The sequence below is a fragment of the Dreissena polymorpha genome, chromosome 5 (genome assembly GCF_020536995.1).
Source record: "Dreissena polymorpha isolate Duluth1 chromosome 5, UMN_Dpol_1.0, whole genome shotgun sequence".
In the NCBI taxonomy this organism is placed as follows: domain Eukaryota; kingdom Metazoa; phylum Mollusca; class Bivalvia; order Myida; family Dreissenidae; genus Dreissena; species Dreissena polymorpha.
In genome coordinates, this window is record NC_068359.1 from 43,376,622 (window position 1) to 43,397,678 (window position 21,057).

Genomic DNA, 21,057 nt, shown 5'->3' on the forward strand with positions numbered 1-21,057 from the left:
AAACAGAGGCCAAAATGTGGTTTGATTTTTTTTTTAAGAATTCCATGGTAGATAGAGAATTAAAAGCGATTGATAGTGCATGGTAAGAAAAACTAAATATTATTGAATTAACTTTCCATACTGGCTTCGGCTTTTCCTTATCCTTATTTCAGATCAGCTTAACCTAGCATTAAGAAAGTCAGCATTATTGTGTAACAACTAAATCCACTACAGACTGTTGTTTCATGGACATACCATGCAGAGTAGTGTTACTCTGCACATGAACATAAGAAAAGAGTTTATAGTTTCAAATGGAATGATACCGCACACAAATATACTCCTATTGCTGACCAATGACCACTGTCATGCACCATCCAATTGTATGATGATTTACACAAATGACGATGACATCTTGGACGCAGCACCTGGTGTCTTCTGAACAAGAGGCGCGCCACTGGCGTCAAACTTTGACGCATCTTTTGTGTAGTCATCAAGCGCTGTTTCGTCTGCACTTGTTCGGTACTTGTTGTAGCTGTCTGAGCGATCGTAACCCGGGTTACGATATGCAGGGGGATCCTGCTGATCATCATACTGATCATCAAAGCTGAAACAATGAGCAAAAGAAATATTCCTCCCTTTTAGAAAACAGGGCGTATTGCATGAGCATAGAGTGTTGTCCAATTTTAGCTGGTGCAGTCTAGGAAAACAGGGCATAATGCATGTCATCTCAGAATAGACTGTGAAGTCTGCACAGCTAAATGAGGGACGACACTTTCTACCTAAATTGGATTTTGTTTGGAAGAGGCTTCTTTTTAAAGAAAAATTGCAGAATTTTTTATGTCCCTGAATAGTGTATGCGGACTGCACAGGTTAATCTAAAAGATATTCTTCACACATGCATTAAGTCCAGTTTTCATAGAATGAGGCTAAAATGGTTTATATATCTTGAACTAGGCATTTAAGTATAGACAAACTGGAAGTCTGTCAAAAACCAAGGCTAATACAATGCTTTCCTTTACCATTTAGGGTTCATTATTAATGTGCTTAAATTCATAACCCATTTACTATTAATGCTAAATAAAGGACTTATAATTAATACCATATGCCTATTCAAGCACTTGAGTATGATAAGATACCTTCTAGGATTGAAATAAACAGCACAGTTTTGTAAAGAACTTGTTAACTCCTGCATAATCAGGTGCTAGATAACCTCTTCATGTAATCATGAACATGTACTTGACAACCTATACTTCAACTTGATGGCTTTAAACTTTCGTATGTTACAGTAAAATGACAAACTTGTCAAATTTCCTATCAAAATAGGTTTGTTACACAATCTATTGCTACATAAAATTGAGAATCACATCAAATATAGTAGACACCCAGAATAATACCTATCATCTCTAGGATCGTAATCTTCATAATCATCATAATCCCCGTCGCGATCGTCGTATTCTTTATCGCGATCATCATATTCTTTCTCGTACTTCTGATCACGATCATAGTTATCCCTTTCATGTTCCGGGTAGTCATTGTTTCTCCCGCCCCGGGGCTCCTTCTCCTTGTTGTCGTAATCATAGCCCATAGATTCCCGCTTGTAGTCCACATATCCCGGCTTCTGGTAAGTCTCAGGTTGGTACTTTGGTTGGTATTCTTCGTTCAGTCTGCGGATGATAAAGAATGAAGATTTAAATAGCCATCGTTTTTGTAGAAAAAAACTGTGTATGTTTCCCCCAATCATATTCAAATCTACTTGTGTATACAAAATTTATATTTCTGGCATGATTTGACCTTTGAACCACATATGTTACCTTGAAAATAGGGACTGGTTTTGTGCCATTCTAATGTTGCTTTATAAATGTGGCAAGTTATGTCAGAATCGTCACACTTCAGCAGATGAGATTTTGGTGTTATTGATAGCAAACTTATTATAGGATTCCCTTATATCGAGTGTCTTCTGATTACTATCACTTTGTTTTTATTAAGAACACAGCTCTCATGATGATGTCACACAGACTAACCCTTGCATGACTTTATAGTGGACAGGTAAGCCACACACACAGCTGTGTAGACTGGTCTCTACTGAGACCACTAACCCTTGAATGACTTTATAGTGGACAGGTTAGCCACACATACACACACAACTGAGTGTGCAGCTGTGCAGACTGGTCTCTACTGAGACCACTAACCCTTGCATGACTTGATAGTGGACAGGTTAGCCACACACACACAACTGAGTGTGCAGCTGTGTAGACTGGTCTCTACTGAGACCACTAACCCTTGCATGACTTTATAGTGGACAGGTTAGCCACACACATACACCTGAGTGTACAGATGTGCAGACTGGTCTTTACTGAGACCACTAACCCTTGCATGATTTTATAGTGGACAGGTTAGCCACATACACACACAACTGAGTGTGCAGCTGTGTAGACTGGTCTCTACTGAGACCACTAACCCTTGCATAACTTTATAGTGGACAGGTTAGCCACACACATACACACACCTGAGTGTGCAGCTGTGCAGACTGGTCTCTACTGAGACCACTAACCCTTGCATAACTTTATAGTGGACAGGTTAGCCACACACACACAACTGAGTGTGCAGCTGTGTAGACTGGTCTCTACTGAGACCACTAACCCTTGCATGACTTAATAGTGGACAGGTTAGCCACAAACACACATGAGTGTGCAGCTGTGTAGAATGGTCTCTACTGAGACCACTAACCCTTGCATGACTTTATAGTGGACAGGTTAGCCACACAAACGCAACTGAGTGTGCAGCTGTGCAGACTGGTCTCTACTGAGACCACTAACCCTTTATGACTTTTTAGTGGACAGGTTAGCCACATACACACACCTGAGTGTGCAGCTGTGTAGACTTGTCTCTACTGAGACCACTAACCCTTGCATGACTTTATAGTGGACAGGTTAGCCACACACACACAACTGAGTGTGCAGCTGTGTAGACTGGTCTCTATTGAGACCACTAAACCTTGCATGACTTTATAGTGGACAGGTTAGCCACATACACACACCTGAGTGTGCAGCTGTGCAGACTGGTCTCTACTGAGACCACTAACCCTTGCATGACTTCATAGTGGACAGGTTAGCCACACATACACACAACTGAGTGTGCAGCTGTGCAGACTGGTCTCTACTGAGACCACTAACCTTTGCATGACTTTATAGTGGACAGGTTAGCCACACACACACACACCTGAGTGTGCAACTGTGTAGACACGTTTCTACTGAGACCACTAACCCTTGCATGACTTGATAGTGGACAGGTTAGACACACACACACACCTGAGTGTGCAGCTGTGCAGACTGGTCTCTTCTGAGACCACTAACCCTTGCATGACTTCTGAGACCACTAACCCTTGCATGACTTTATAGTGGACAGGTTAGCCACACACACACAACTGAGTGTGCAGCTGTGCAGACTGGTCTCTACTGAGACCACTAACCTTTGCATGACTTTATAGTGGACAGGTTAGCCACACACACACACACACACACACACCTGAGTGTGCAACTGTGTAGACACGTTTCTACTGAGACCACTAACCCTTGCATGACTTGATAGTGGACAGGTTAGCCACACATACACACACCTGAGTATGCACCTGTGTAGACTGGTCTCTACTGAGACCACTAACCCTTGCATGACTTTATAATGGACAGGTTAGCCACACACACACAACTGAGTGTGCAGCTGTGTAGACTGGTCTCTACTGAGACCACTAACCCTTGCATGACTTTATAGTGGACAGGTTAGCCACACACATACACACAACTGAGTGTGCAGCTGTGCAGACTGGTCTCTACTGAGACCACTAACCCTTGCATAACTTTATAGTGGACAGGTTAGCCACACACACACAACTGAGTGTGCAGCTGTGCAGACTGGTCTCTACTGAGACCACTAACCCTTGCATAACTTTATAGTGGACAGGTTAGCCACATACACACACCTGAGTGTGCAGCTGTGTAGACTTGTCTCTACTGAGACCACTAACCCTTGCATGACTTTTTAGTGGACCGGTTAGCCACACACACACAACTGAGTGTGCAGCTGTGTAGACTGGTCTCTATTGAGACCACTAAACCTTGCATGACTTTATAGTGGACAGGTTAGCCACACACACACAACTGAGTGTGCAGCTGTGCAGACTGGTCTCTACTGAGACCACTAACCCTTGCATGACTTTATAGTGGACAGGCTAGCCACACACACACAACTGAGTGTGCAGCTGTGCAGACTGGTCTCTACTGAGACCACTAACCCTTGCATAACTTTATAGTGGACAGGTTAGCCACACACACACACCTGAGTGTGCAGCTGTGCAGACTGGTCTCTACTGAGACCACTAACCCTTGCATGACTTTATAGTGGACAGGTTAGCCACATACACACACCTGAGTGTGCAGCTGTGTAGACTGGTCTCTACTGAGACCACTAACCCTTGCATGACTTTATAGTGGACAGGTTAGCCACACACATACACACACGCAACTGATTGTGCAGCTGTGCAGACTGGTCTCTACTGAGACCACTAACCCTTGCATGACTTTATAGTGGACAGGTTAGCCACACACACACAACTGAGTCTGCAGCTGTGCAGATTGGTCTCTACTGAGACCACTAACCCTTGCATGACTTTATAGTGGACAGGTTAGCCACACACACACACACACACACCTGAGTGTGCAACTGTGTAGACACGTCTCTACTGAGACCACTAACCCTTGCATGACTTGATAGTTGACAGGTTAGCCACACACACACACACACACACCTGAGTGTGCAACTGTGTAGACACGTCTCTACTGAGACCACTAACCCTTGCATGACTTGATAGTGGACAGGTTAGCCACACACACACACAACTGCGTGTACAGCTGTGTAGACTGGTCTCTACTGAGGCCACTAACCCTTGCATGACTTTATAGTGGACAGGTTAGCCACACACACCTGAGAGTGCAGCTGTGCAGACTGGTCTCTACTGAGACCACTAACCCTTGCATGACTTTATAGTGGACAGGTTAGCCACATACACACAACTGAGTGGCAGCTGTGCAGACTGGCCTGGCCTTTCCCTGGCCGCACATGGCACATGATCCATTTCTGCATGAGGTGCTTCATTTGGAAATACAATTCTACTTACTCATCAGGCTCGTAGCTATGGTTTCTATTGTAAGCCATGGTCTCTCCTTGTGGTTGATAGTTCTCATCTGGTCGGTCCACTATCAGAAAACAAAATAAAATTTTAATTAAGCTAATCATCTTAAAGAGAAATTAATTAGGTACTGGTTTAAAACTATAAAATAACAATGCAAGAAAACAGACATTCATGACTTTAATCTTAGACTTTATCTCACATATTCTACCATTGTAGAATCTAAATAAAGCAGCTTAAAGTTCCAAGGAATTTCATTGATCAATATTTTGAGCTGAGACTTTCAAAAAACAAAGCATTCATATTGGTCAATATTTTTAGAAGACATTTTCCAAAAAATTTTAATGGTCAATGTTTCGAGATGAAACTTTCCTGTCATTCTTATTGGTCAATATTTTGTTTAGACTTTTTAAGCATTCTCAATGGTCACTTTGTTAAGCTTAAACATTCCAAACATTACTATTGGTCAATATTTTAAGTCGAGACTTTCCAAGCATTTTAATTATTAAATATTTTGAATCAAAACTAAATTTGTCTAAAGTCAGAGTATTTGTAATTGCAGGGTTAAATACTGAATCTGAACACAGCATGATAAAACATAATTCCTATTTAAATTACAATGTTTGCCGAATCATATCAGAGTCAAATTGTTTCATTATCTTTCAGCCATGTTGTTGAGGTTTTTATGCTTGGCTACAATACTGCAATTGTTTTGGCATTACTGTTATTTACGAATCAATAAACCATCTTTATTGTTTGGATTGTGGCTATTAAAGGCCTCTAGTCTAGTAAACATAAAACAAGAGGGCCATGATGGCCCAGTATCGCTCCACTGCTGAAAAAAAGGCTGAAACAAATATTCTCGGCATGTGCAAATACTTAAATATAGGCCCTATTTAAGCACATGTACACTTTTGTGACCCCCTGGGCTGGGTCAAATTTAACCCCAGGGGCATAATTTGAGCAAACTTTTTAGAGGACTACTATATCTCACTACATACAAAATGTGGTAGCCCTTGGTCCTAGAGTTAAGGACAAGAATATTCTAAAAGTTTTCATAAAATAAGCAAGATATAAGCATATATAATGTTCAATTTTGTGACCCGCGGGTCAGGGTCAAATTTGACCCAAAGGGCATAATTTGAACAAACTTGGTAGAGGACTATAAGATGTTACTGCATACCAAATTTGGTAGCCATAGTCCAAATGGTTTTCTACAAGAAGATTTTTAAAGATTTCACAAAATAGGCATTATATAAGCATATGTTCAATTTTGTGACCCCCCGGGGCAGGGTCAAATTTGACCCCAGGGATAAAATTTGAACAAATTTGGTAGAGGACTATTAGATGTCACTACATACCAAATTTGATAGCCCTAGGTCGGATGGTTATGGAAAGAAAGATTTTTAAGTTTTCACAAAACAGGTCTTATATAAGCATATGTTCAATTTTGTGACCCCTCGGGGCAGTTTCAAATTTGACCCCTGGGATAAAATTTGAACAAATTTTGTAGAGGACTATTAAATGTCACTTCATACCAAATTTGATAGCCCTACGCCCGATGGTTATGGACAAAAAGGTTTTTAAAGTTTTCACAAAATAGGCCTTATATAAGCATATGTTCAATTTTGTGACCCCCAGGGCAGGGTCAAATTTGACCCCAGGGGCATAATTTGAACAAACTTGGTAGAGAACTTAAGATGTCACTACATACCAAATTTGGTAGCCCTAGGCCCAATGTTTATGGACAAGGAGATTTTTTAAGTTTTCACAAAATAGACCCTATATAAGCGTATGTTCAATTTTGTGACCCCCAGCGCAGAGTCAAATTTGACCCCAGGGGCATAATTTGAACAAACTTGGTAGAGGACTATAAGATGTCGCTACATTCCAAATTTGGTAGCCCAAGGCCCGATGGTTATGGACAAGTAGATTTTTAAAGTTTTCACAATATAAGCCCTTTATAAGCATATATTCAATTTTGTGACCCCCGGGGCAGTTTCAAATTGACCCCAGGGGCATAATTTGAACAAACTAAGAAGAGACCTATTACATGTCACTACATACCAAATTTGGTAGCCCTATGCCATATGGTTATGAACAAGCAGATTTTTAAAGTTTTCCCACAATAGGCCTTATATTAGCATATGTTCAATTTTGTGACCCTCTGGGCAGGGTCAAACTTGACCCCAGGGGCATAATTTGAACAAACTTGGTAGAGGACTATAAGATGTCCCTACATACCAAATTTGGTAGCCCTAGGCCCAATGGATATGGACAGAAAGATTGTTAAAGTTTTCACAAAATAAGGACTTTATAAGCATATTCAAATTTGTGACCCCCGGGGCAGTTTCAAATTTGACCCCAGGGGCATAATTTGAACAAACTAAGAAAAGAACTATTACATGTCACTACATACCAAATTTGGTAGCCCTGTGCCATACGGTTATGGACAAGAAGTTTTACAGTTTTTACAAAAAAGGCCTTATATAAGCATATGTTCAATTTTGTGACCCCCGGGGCAGGGTCAAACTTGACCCCAGGGGCATAATTTGAACAAACTTGGTAAAGGACTATAAGATGCCACTACATACCAAATTTGGTAGCCCTAGGCCCAATGGTTATGGACGAGAGATAAAGTTTTCACAAAATAGACCCTATATAAGCATATGTTCAATTTTGTGACACCCGGGGCAGGGTCAAATTTGACCCGAGGGGCATAATTTGAACAAATTTGGTATATCTTCATACCAAATTTGATAGCCCTAGGCCCAATGGTTATGGACAGGAAGATTGTGAAAGTTTTCACAAAATAGGCCTTATAATTTATATAAGCAAATTTTCAATTTTGTGACCCCCAGGGCAGGGTCAAATTTGACCCCAGGGGCATTATTTGAACAAATTTGAAAGAGGTTCACCCCAGGAACATTCCTGAGAAATTTCATCAGAATTGGACCAGTAGTTTAGGAGAAAACATGTTTAAAGGAAAAGTTAACGCACGCACGGACGCATGCACGACGGACACAGGACCATGATATAAGCCCCGCTGGCCTTTGGCCAGTGTAGCTAAAAACTCCAAATTTATTTTCACTGACCAATAAACCATGATGAGAAACCAAAACAAAATCTTAAATAAAGCTCACTGTATTACCTTTGTAAGTTTTTGGTTTTTCCTCTACATCGATTCTCTTCCTGTGGACCCAGTAGATAAAGACGATGATGCAGATGAAAACTATCGCACCAATTATCATGCCAATAAACCAGCCATAGTTAGCTGCAACGGCTTTAGCCTTAGCTGTAAAAACAAAACAAAAACTGTCAAAAATTGGAAAGAATCTTATAAAAAAATATAAACCTTACATTGATTTGAGAGTCCGTTGGTTAAAAAATTAACAGGACAAAATAGATCACAATGAATTTGGAAAATTTCACCCAAATAAAACAGATATAGTTGACAGCAAAAACTCAAGTCTTAAACAAACCAAACAGAAATTGATAGAATAATGTAATCAATCAAAACATTGACTTTAACAAGACAGCATTGATCAGACCAGACATTCCCAAAAGTGCCGGACCGTCGGACCTGACCGACGTTTTTAAAACAGGTCCGATTGAAAATGCTATGTTGCCGGTCCGAATGTCCGGTAAATAATAAAACAGCAGAAATTTTTTTTTTTTCATTTATTTAAATCTGAAAATAAAAGAAAGCTTAAAACAAATATGAGCAGTTAAAATTGCGTCTTATTTTTGTTAACATTCATGAAATGTTCCTGCGCATGCTCAAAAAACATTTCCGCGTAAATATGTCAATAGTGTTTACGGTTAAACGAAAATACGTTCTGGAACTCAGATCCTTGTAATCCGGGCATAAGCAGTTTGTTCCGGTTCAAATTTGCGCTTTACAGTGCATTTTCATTGATTTGTTTATCTTTGTGGCCAGTTTATTGACTTTTGTAGTAAAATTCTGAGTTTTCATATAATTTCGCATCAATGAAATTTTCGGTATACCGATAATTGCTTTTTGCTTTTAAAACTTAGTCAGTTGACGTATGTTTTTGATATCCCACATGTGTTCTGTTGTTTTAGGTACTTCATTGATTCCTAACAAATATAAATGTCTTTTTGTGTGTAAAAATAATTTATTTACACTCTTCACTGACGTTAGTCAATGACAGTCATTTAACTGTCAGCAATGCTTTTTTTTCTTAAGGTTAGGAAAAGGCCGTGCCTTCAATTTTAGGGGGGGGGGGAAATATCCACAAAACTAAGAAAGTGGGAAAAAAATCCAAGGTGAACTTGACATTTTGGGAAATATGCATGATTTTAAAGACATTAAGTTGGTGGAAGGGGCCTATCTCTTGGGGGAAGGGGCCTATATAAGGTCCCTGGTAAAGAAGGAAAAAAGCCCTGATCAGTATCTGAAAACTTTTGTTTAAACATCAATTTGCATGCAGGTATACACTAATTGTATTTTAAATTGAGAAATTGTTTTGTTTTTAACGACTTTTTGGTTTAAATATTTTTCTTTAGAATACTGCGTTTTGCAATTTGTTAGTGTTCAGTGTTGTGTTGCTTATTTTCCATTACATTTTCCCAATTCTCTTTATGTCAATAAATTTGAGTCGGTGACGTGATGTTTCGGTCCTATGAATCCCAGTCCGGTCTTGCAAGTTTTTTAAGTCTACAGGACCGAATGTCCTGTGGACTCAAAATACTTTTGGGAATGTCTGTCAGACAGAACATTTGCTAGAATTACCCCTAACTACTAGAATGACTGCAAAAAGCAAAAATTACAAAACATGTGCTGACTTGTTGTATTTTGGCCAATGTTAACCCTTGAGCTGACCTTTGTGAATGATTAAATTGTCCTAATTAAATATCAAATCACAGTCCAGAAAATGTTTCAGAATGTACAGACAGCAAGTGCTTACTTTGTGGGGCATAACAATAAAAATTTTATGCATTCAATTGTATCTTACAGGCTGCGCTATCCTTATGTACTCAGCACTTACTATAGCAAAAATACATGTTTAAGTACAAACGAGTATCACATCAATTCAAAAGGCAACACAAAGTGGCATACCAAAGCCATCTGTTCCAATGTTTTTTATCTCTCCATACTGTCTGGTAAAACCGTCAAAAGCAACCACCCGAACATCATAGTATGTTCCTTTTTCGAGGTTAGAGATCACCTTAAAGTTGGTTATAACCTCATCTGTTGTCTGCTCCCATTCTGCCCAACCTGAGATCATATAAAGTTGGTTATAAAGCTGAAATCTTTCAATATGGAATATATCTTTGTAAATATTTACCAAACTGAGCCTATAGAGTCGTTTCAACAATTTAAGTTTGAACAAAATCAGTGTAGCCATTCCTGAAAAAAACTTTAACCTGCATAATAATATATAACTTATATGCAAATTTCAAAGTGTTAAATCACAGTTAACTTAAGACAACTTAAAAAACCAGAGTTACCAAACTGAGCCTATGAAGTCATTTCAACATTTTAAGTATGAACAAAATCCCTGTAGCTATTCCTGAAAAACCAGCCTTCGAACAAACTATAACTTCTCTTGACTGCTGATGCTGAGGTAAGTAAAAATATCAAGCCTTTTTTGAAATCTTGAGCTTAAAACTCAAATATTGACAAGACAGGTCATTATAAAGGGATATGCAGTGTTTCCACTTGTGTTCAACAATAGATGCCCTAGGCCGGTCATTTCATAGACATTAGAAAGCCAGCAATGCCTACTGATCACTGATCAAATAAAGAGAGACAACTCCCTTTGGAAAGCGTGACTCATTTTAACAACCAAATTTCATCCAAATGAGTTCAAACTGTCCAAAAATGGCATTTCCCTGACAATAGGAGCAGCTATTCAGAAAGCTTGCACTCATTTTTTTAGTCACCTGTCTTTTAAAAGACATATATATATACTGTAAATGGTAATAAACACTTAAACCTCATTACATGTAGTATTTTCTTAAATACAACCTAGGGTTTTCTCAATTATAATTGAAATAAGACAAAAATAAAAATACTTCATTCTTGGTAGTATTGGCTAGTGTTGTTTACACCAAACACCAAAACTAAAGAACTGATGGCCATAAACTCAATGGGCTTTCTATTCTAAACAAATGACAGTAGGCAAATTACTATTAACATTTCATTTCATACCTTCCTTGCGATACTCTACGTAGTGAACCACATGCACCCCTGTGAAGTACGTCCGTTCCCATGAGACATTGAATGAGTGTTCTGTGACATCTGTCACCTTGAATACCGGAGCAGTGAATTCTGAAATAAACAGGAGGTCAAACAGATATGAGACATTGAATGAGTGTTCTGTGACATCTGTCACCTTGAATACCGGAGCAGTGAATTCTGAAATAAATAGGAGGTCAAACAGATATGAGACATTGAATGAGTGTTCTGTGACATCTGTCACCTTGAATACCGGAGCAGTGAATTCTGAAAGAAACAGGAGGTCAAACAGATATTCATTTTGGTTTATATGAGCAAAATAAATATTGATATTTAAAATTGTTTAAATAGGATTTCCTATTTTCTCTCACAGAATTTTATTTAATGTAACTGAGAACCAGATTTTGTCAAAATCATTTTCGCTGAATTTCTTAATGATCTGAATACAGTTGAAACCTGATTGCTCGAACTCGCTGAGCTTGAATATCCGGTTGGCTCGAACTCTCCTCGAAGCATTGATTTGTTTATTGCTATATATTCATATATACAATTGTGTCAGATGGCTCCAATTCACAAGGGTAGATTTATCGGATGGCTGGAACTGTTTTCACAGTCCTGGTCACAATTGTCACATGTTCTTTTGTTAGTTTGACACTCGCTTCAAGTTGTATAAAGCTGTTTATCAACTAAGAGCACTTGATTAAAGGCACGCCATAATTGAGTTCACAATGGTTGCAAACATGCCATCAACTCAAACGTTAAATGATTTGTGTAAAAGATGGAATAGAGAACTTTGTATCTCGGCCACAACTCATGAACACAGCCAAAACTGTCAGCGACGTCATGTTACAATTTAAAAAAAAACAAGCAAATAAATAAACACATGTACTGCAATGCTGTTTAATACATTATCAGTGTGTATTTAGTGCTTAGGCATGTTTTGTTATTTATTGCTGTTTCTAACATGTATTGTGTGATTGTATGTGCAACTGCTTTAAAATATTGATAAATAAAATATTGAGTATATATTTGATTCCTATTTAATCAAAAGCAGACAGTAAGACAGGGTTAGGCAGTATGAATGCTTTCAACTCGTGATGCAAATCTATTCAAGATTCATGTTAGTAAACAAAAGTAAATTAGAAATTGGTTGGCTCGAATTCCAGATGGCTCAAACTTTTGTTACCAGTTTGAGCAATCGGGTTTCAATTGTAATTATGCAGCACTGCACTGATGAGTTACTCAAAAAAGCATTTTTAAAGCAGTTTTTCAAAGCTTTTGACAATTATTTTTAAAATAGTGTAACTTCAATTACCGAAAACAATGTTTTATGATTGTTTTGCTTTTAAACAAACATATTCATATTTACATGGTGTACATGAACATGAACAAGCAAATTCATTGAATTGATATCCCCCGCCAATATGCTTCTGGACACAAAAGTGTTATATTTGACACTCAAAAAAGCATTTTTTTCAAGATACAAAGGGCCATAACTCTGTTATTAACAGATGGAGTACAATGCCATTTGGCATGCATCATCCTCTTATCGATATATATACTCATATCAAGCTCAATGAAATCCGCCAAAGCACTTCCAAGAGACGGACGGATGGAAAGATGGAAGGACAGACGGACAACCCCAAAACAATATCCCTCCGCCTATGGCGGCGGATAATAACAAGAGGGCCTGAAAGGCCCAAATTGCTCACCTGAGATTCAAAGGAATTGACCTGATCTGTGCAGCCCAAGATGTCATTAGAACAAAATGTTCTTACCAACTTTCATGACTAGTGAACACCCTGGCAGCAACGTTTTTCAACATACCAGAACCATTTTTATGCACATCCAAGATATCTTTTAAACAAATAAACTGAAAAGTTTCATGAAGATTCATAAGTCCATATAAGGAAAAATGCCTCACCCATTGGTGGCCATGTTTTTCAAGCAACTGGAACCATTTTCGAACTTGTCCAAGATATAATTGGGACAAATCTTATGACAAAGTTTCATGATGATCGTACAATAAATATGGTTTCTACAGTGTTAACAGGGTTTAACTATAGCTATAAAAGGAACAATGCCACGCCCCCTTGGCGGCCATGTTTTTCCACCAACTGGAGCCATTTTTGAACTCATCCAAGATATCATTTGGACAAATCGTCTGACAAAGTTTCATGATGATCGGACAATAAATGTGGCCTCTTCAGTGTTAATAAGGTTTTACTAAAATAATATATAGCCATGTTAGGAAAAATGCCCCGCCCCCTGGTGACCATGTTTTTAAAGCAACCAAAACCATTTTTTGAACTCATCAAATATATCACTGGGACAAATCTTCTGACCAAGTTTCATGATGATCGGAAAATAAATGTGGCCTCTAGAGTGTTAACAAGGTTATACTAAAGCCATATAAGGAAAAATGCCCCGCCCCCTGGCGGCCATGTTTTTCAAGCAACCGGCATCATTTTTGAACTCGTCCAAGATATTATTGGGATGAATCTTCTGAGCAAGTTTCATGAAGATTGGACAATAAATGTGGCCTCTAGAGTGTTAACAAGATTTAACTAAAGCCATATAAGGAAAAATGCCCCGCCCCTTGGCAGCCATGTTTTTCAAGCAAAGGTAACCATTTTCAAACTCATCCAAGATATCATTGAGACCAATCTTCTGACCAAATTTCATGAAGATTGGACAATAAATGTGACCTATATAGAGTGCTAACAAGATTTTACTATAGCCATATAAGGAAAAATGCCCCGCCCCTTGGCAGCCATGTTTTTTCAAGCAAATGAAACCATTTTCAAACTCCAAGATATCATTGAGACCAATCTTCATGAAGATTGGACAATAAATGTGGCCTCTAGAGTGTTAACAAGGCTTAACAAGTGAGTTAACTACCGGTATTAGAAAGAAAGTATGTACAGGTTATCTTTCTTTAACATTAGACTGTTCACATGTTTTCACTATATACATATAGAGAAAACTGCCCTGCCCCCTGGTGGCCATGCTTTTTTCACCGATCTGGACCATTTTCGAACTCGTCCGAGATATCAATGAAACCAATGTTTTGACCAAGTTTCATGATGATTGGGCAAAAATTGTGACTTCTAGAGTGTTCACAAGGTTTCTCTATAGCCATATAAGGAAAACTGCCCCACCCCTGGTGTCCATGTTTTTCAACGGACCGGAACCATTTTAAAACTCAATCAACATATCATTTAGACAAACATTTTGACAAAGTTACATGAAGATTGGGCATCATATGTGACATTAAAAATGAAACTAAATGCTTAACTGTTTCTGTACAGACTGACAGTGACGTCATGTTATATGGATACAAAATACCCATAGATGACTTGCGAATACTACTTCAAGTTCACATGTTAAAATAAATACCTGATTTCAACATTGTGCGGCCTTCAACAAAGAATCCTTCCCCGCGCCCAAGTGTGGTCCTTGCAAAGATGTAAACGCGATACTTAACATCCGGTAGAAGTCCAGTGAGCACGGCCTGAGTTGTGTATGGATCATTTATCTGCTCATCCCTGTCGTGAAGTGCCCCTAGTTCCAAGCCCTCCACTGAAAATAACAACAACTAATGATTCCAATAGCTGGTTTTGTATTGTAAAGGAAATTACCATTATCAATAAAAAACTATAACTAAATTACATCTCCAGATAAAACAGAGAATTTCTTTAGCGTTAAAGCTTTGAAATTGCCACATATGCAAAATACAAACCTTTTGTCCACCAAAAATTTATTTTAATTATTAAATACTTACTTTCCACTAGTCTTACCAAGCTAATGGCTGTGGTCGGAGCACATCTCCGGGTGCAGGGTATCCTTTTTCTCAATATTTCGACGACTGGCTGTTACACCAGCTCGATCGTCAATTGCTTCTGCATCACCTAGAATTATCTTGGAAAGAACTCCTATCCTTAGGACTCTTTCTAAATGAGGACAAGTCAGATCTCATTCCTTCTCAAAATTTCACTTTTGTGGGAATGAATTTTTTTACTCACGTCAATCGGGTCAGAGTTTCACGTTAAAGTATATCAGACCTTCTGCTGAAAATCAAATGGGTTTTGTCCCAATCTCAAATAACAGCTCAAGAATTCCTCTCTCTCAAGGGTATCCTGAGCTCAGTAGCAGACTTTGTGCAGTTGGGACGTCTGTTCCTTCGTCCTCTTCAGCATTACCTCTCAGCGTGTTGGAAATGGTCTCTGGACAATCTGTTTACAAAGATTCCAATTTGTCCAGAATTAGTACCTCATCTTCAGTGGTGGCTAGACGAGGACAATCTCTTGGCAGGAGTACCCCTTCTTCCTCCGCAACCTTCTTTATTTCTAATTACGGATGCGAGCAAGGAAGGGTGGGGTGCTCATCTGGAACCACTCAGTCTGATTATTTCTGGGTCGTGGTCTCATCAGGAGTCACAGCTACATATCAACAATCTAGAAATGCGAGCAGTTTTTCTAGCAGTATCTCATTTCCAGTCACGTCTTTGAGACTTGTGTGTGATGGTGTCAACAGACAACACGTCAGTTGTGACTTACATCCAGGCACAGGGGGAACACATTCTCTCTCCCTGTATCTGGAAACCAAGGAATTACTTGTTCTTTGCAAGACGCTCAATATTTCTCTTCTGGCCAAATATATTCCAGGTCGCCTCAACGCCCTGGCGGATGGGTTGTCTCGCAAACACCAGTTACTACCATCAGAGTGAACACTTCATCAAGAAGTGACCAATCAGATCTTTCTCATTTTCGGTTATCCTCTGGTTGACCTATTTGCGACCAGACACAACCACAGGCTTCCACTGTATGTGAGTCCAATGTAGGATCCAGCAGTGTGGGCAGTAGATGCGCTTTCTTTCGATTGGGATCAAATGGACGCCTACGCCTATCCCCCACCCATTCTGATTCCCCAAATATTGGCGAAAATCAGGGTGAGTGCGTGTCGCATACTCCTGATTGCTCCTTGGTGGCCCAGGAGAGCTTGGTTCAACGATCTTCTGTCTCCTGTACGATTATCCCAGGAAACTCTTTTACAGGTCAGATCTTCTGTCTCAAAGAGGACTACAATGTTCCACTTACACTTTTGGCGATTATCAGGCAATCTCTGCAGAAGAAACGATTTTCTGTCAGGGTTTCAACCCTCGTTGCTTCTGCAAGGAGGAAGTCCACCAGAGCAGTCTATGATGCTCGCTGGAAACTCTTCTTTAATTGGTGTATTCGAGGGAAGATTGATCCCCTCAATCCCTCTGCTAGACGTATAGCAGATTTTCTCATCTATCTTTTTGATGATAAGAAACTTTCTCTTAGCTCCATCAAAAGATACAGATCTATGATTTCGCATACTTTGGCCTTTACTACGTCATCACAAGTATGTGCTGATCCAGCAATTTCGGAACTTATTCGAGCTATGGAACTCAAACGTCCTGTTTCTCGTACACTTGAACCTAAATGGGATTTAGCTTGTGTGTTAGGTTCGCTTATCAAAGCTCCCTATGAACCTCTTGATTAGGCTTCTATACTGTTCCTAACTTGGAAAACCGTGTTTCTGCTTACTATGGCTTCAGCCAAACGTAGAAGTGAAATTCATGCTCTGTCTATCGAGGATGGTCATCTTTGTTTTGATTCCTCAGATGGATCTGTTACTTTGTTAAGTCTACCAGGATTCCTTGCTAAAAATCAACTCCCCTCTATGGCTTCTAAACCTTTCAAAGTTCCAAGTCTTTCTAGGACTTGTGGACATGATGATGATGAGAGACTTCTTTGCCCAGTCAGGGCTTTGAAGATCTATATTAAAAGAGTTAAGTCTATTCGAGGTTCTCGTAAGAGACTTTTCATTCCGTTAAAAGGGGTGGGTGTGTCAGCGGCTTCTATTTCTCGCTGGGTAGTCTCGACCATAAGGAAGGCTTACTCTTCTCTGTCATCTAGGGATCTATCCCTGTTTAAGATTAGACCGCATGAATTAAGAGCTCTTTCGACTTCGTGGGATTATATTAATAATGTTCCACTTTCTGAAGTGCTTCAAGCTGCCTTCTGGAGGAATCCGACCATTTTTTCCTCATTCTATCTTCGTTCTCTTGATTGTCAACAAGACAATTTACATATGTTGGGTCCTCTTGGTGTGGCTCAAACTGTAGTTTCTTCCATGGCGTAATGTGCTGGCGCTATCCGGAAATAAGTACAATACTGTACTAACGAAGATTATATGAGGACATTGTTCTACTATCTCTGGCTGAAAAACCTGTTATGGGTTTTGCTGTGATGGGAAAATATATACGAACCTTCCGCCTCAGCTACAAAATCAGCTAGGGATAGCAGGTATATATTTATGATATTAAAACAAATTTTCTAAAATAAAATTCATTTTAATTATAAAATACTTACCTGCTATCGGTAAGTCCCACCTCCCTCCCCGCTCATTGTTTAATATTTTCATAATTAAGTTGAAAAGGAAGATGAGTTGCGGTTCTTGATTTCCGGTTAGGTTACTTTATACTATGATTAACCTGATCTGTTTTCAGCTAGAGAGGTGGCCGATTTCCGGCTCTTGGAAGATTTCTGGAGTAGCTAACCCACCTTGAAAAGGTATAGCTAGGAATAGCAGGTATGTATTTATGATATTAAAATTTCATTTTATAACATGACCTACGCTCCAGGAGTTAAATAACGTAATGCTCAATTTGGTTCATTACACGGGTGTTATTACACTAGTCATATAACTGTGAAATGACGTCATTTTTTGACGAAATGACGTCATTATCCCAGCAAATTTCTTCAGTTAAACTTTTTTACAATGTGAACAAATGGTGAAAAGAGTATACAATATAAAAAAAATTTGTTTGTCATGTTATAAAAAGAATTTAATTTATTTAACTCGTCTAATTAAAGATAAAAACTCAGCAAGCCTCGTTTTTATCTTTATTTAGATGACTCGTTTAATAAATTCAATACAAAACGACCACTTATGCAAGATCCTATATGTATCATTCTTTGAACATGTAGCCAAATATTATTCGAAAAAGTGATTGTCTTCTATCAACAAAATCCTGTATTTTTCAAACTCTTCTATATTTCATATACACAATTTGACATTCCTTTGGAAAATCAAATCAAATAAAAAGTCCCTTCTTAATAGATTCAAATTTTAAAGGCTTCATTTCGAAACTCTAAGTTACTGATGATCATCCTTCAAGCTTTATGCTGGATGCATACAGCCATTTCCACTTTGCTTCTGAGTGGGAAAAGGTTAAAATACCACAAGCCCATACTTCTCTGATAAGCGATGTCATATCCAAGTATGATTCCATGTCTGTCCTCCACCTCCAGGGGTAGCCACTGCAGGGAGAATGAGTTACTGCTGCGAGTCTTGATCTCCATAGATGGAACAGGGCCTGGCACTGAGCGTGTGTAAACAAAGGGAAAACCCATAAAATTGAGCCTCAATCTGCCAAAACTGGTCTGAATGCGTGATCGTAAAGTGCACAGGTTAATCAGGGACAACATTTTCGGCCTTGACTGGGAACGCTGAGCTATTTTGTTATAAAACCCTCTTTCTATTACTTGAAATCAAATCTACCAATTGAGCTTACTGGTTTGGTAAACAGTCTTGAGCACTTTCCAGAAATCTGTGCTCAATGCTTCGAAGTTATAAATTCAGTTAAATAAATTATTATTATTACATTATTTTACGACTGCAACGATATCGATTAAACAACACCTTTGTTCAGTTGACTAGTTTAATGACATGATTACAATATATTTTGCCTCCCAATAAACATCACACAAATGAAATCGAATGTACATGTATAAAGTATTCACTAACAGATCTATATAATATATTATGCAAGTAAGAGAGTGGGATATAATGGCCCCAGCGTTAACCAGAAACAGCCGTTGGTAACCACGAGCCTGAAAAAGATTGGATGATACACTCGTAAAAGGTGGCTGCAAGAAAATTATGCCTACCGGGGGTGGAACAGCACATGTTGAATTACCGATGTGAAATAACAAAGCTATAGTAGCAACACCGCCTACCCAAATAAAAATGCTCTTGATCATCAAGCGACCGGGCCAGGAAAAACCATTCACTTGATTGGGCTAGACCGAGCTCTACCAGTCGCTTGACCTCTTAATATCAATGATCGCTCCACTTGCGATCACACTTTACTTGATTGCTACACTTGCGATCACACTTTACTGAATCGCTACACTTACACCTGCGATCACACTTTTACTTATCACACTTTTACTTGATCGCTACACTTGCGATCATACCACTTTTTATATCAATTGTCACTTGACCATTACACACTTTTTAACTCGGACATTTAAGACCAATGGTCACTTGACCATTACACACTTTACAATGGTCACTTGACCATTACACACTTTTTAACTCGGACATTTAATACCAATGGTCACTTGACCATTACACACTTTTTAACTCGAACATTTAATACCAATGGTCACTTGACCATTACACACTTTTTAACTCAGACATTTAATACCACGAACATTTAATACCAATGGTCACTTGACCATTACACACTTTTTATCTCGGACATTTAATACCAATAAGCGCTATACAAGTTTTTTCCCTGTGGCATTGCTACTATTTTTAAAGCTTAACCTTTAATATAGGTTGATATACTACGCCTGAAGCCCAGAGTCCATTCGAGCCAATGTGTTGATTCATTGTCGCTAAGGTTAGCTTGTAGAGATAAATGTTGTAGAATAAGTACGCCTGCCCCTCCAATCCCCCGGCATTATATATTACATTATTTGGTTATGAATTTATCAAATTGTTAACATAAATTCCAATATGAAATTTCATTCCAAACTTGAAATTTGACAATGTGAAATACTTTTAAGTATTGTCCTGTAATTGGGATTCAACAGCTTCGATCATACTAGCATGCTGTGTACATTAAAATAAATTCAAGAAAGACTAAAACAAATAATGTCAATTTACTAAAAATGCAATAAAATATGCATGTCATACAGTACTAGACTTTAAGATATCACTCACCTCCAGCATGTGTTTGTATGGTCACTTCATTGCTTGGTGGGCCAACAAAGAAAGTATTCATGACACAAACGCGCACTTTGACGGTCGTGTATGGGGGGAGGTGTTTCAACTCGTAGTGGCTTGTGATCAAAGTCGTCTGCCCGTCTGGTTTCCAGTTTTCAGGGTAAAGCTTTGACACAAGTTCTTCCTCTTCCCGGAAGGTACTTTCCTTCTGTCCATCCACATAGTACTGGATCTGTGCGGGAGCAATAGTAACATAGGAGCCTTGCTCTGTGAAAAGGGGGTTCAATGCATGCCTTAAGTTTAAGTCTCATATTAGCCTGTGAAGTCTGCACAGGCTAATCAGGGACGACACTTTCCGCTTGTATGATATTTTACGTTTATAGAAAGTCTCTTTATAGCAAAAATCCAGTTTAAGCAGAAAGTGTTGTCCCCGATCAGCCAGCACAGGCTTATCTGTGAGTATATTTACCATACATGCATTAAACCCCCTTTTCAAAGAGAAAGGCTCATATTTCCAATGCTTAATATGGGAACCCCTTACTCAAAATCAAAATTTATATTAAGACAAATTTTCCTTAGTAAGTCTTCTTACTTTGTTATATGTCATTTTTCATCATTTTCTTGTCATTTTGGAAACAATTTT

At 38.8% G+C, this 21,057-nt stretch overlaps 1 protein-coding gene across 1 annotated transcript in view; it reads right to left on the bottom strand.

The window, feature by feature from the left end:
• Positions 1-255: 255 nt before the first annotated feature.
• The window catches only part of LOC127832333 (neuroglian-like), a 41,471-nt gene continuing 20,669 nt past the window's right edge, over positions 256-21,057 (bottom strand). Inside the window, exons 17-25 of the mRNA XM_052357734.1 lie at positions 20,412-20,646; positions 18,652-18,780; positions 14,766-14,948; positions 11,340-11,459; positions 10,245-10,403; positions 8,313-8,456; positions 5,150-5,228; positions 1,374-1,643; positions 256-583 (exon numbers count right to left, since the gene is read on the bottom strand). Of these exons, the coding sequence (XP_052213694.1) occupies positions 370-583; positions 1,374-1,643; positions 5,150-5,228; positions 8,313-8,456; positions 10,245-10,403; positions 11,340-11,459; positions 14,766-14,948; positions 18,652-18,780; positions 20,412-20,646 (1,533 nt within the window). The 3' untranslated portion in view covers positions 256-369. The remainder of the gene's footprint in view (positions 584-1,373; positions 1,644-5,149; positions 5,229-8,312; positions 8,457-10,244; positions 10,404-11,339; positions 11,460-14,765; positions 14,949-18,651; positions 18,781-20,411; positions 20,647-21,057) is intronic.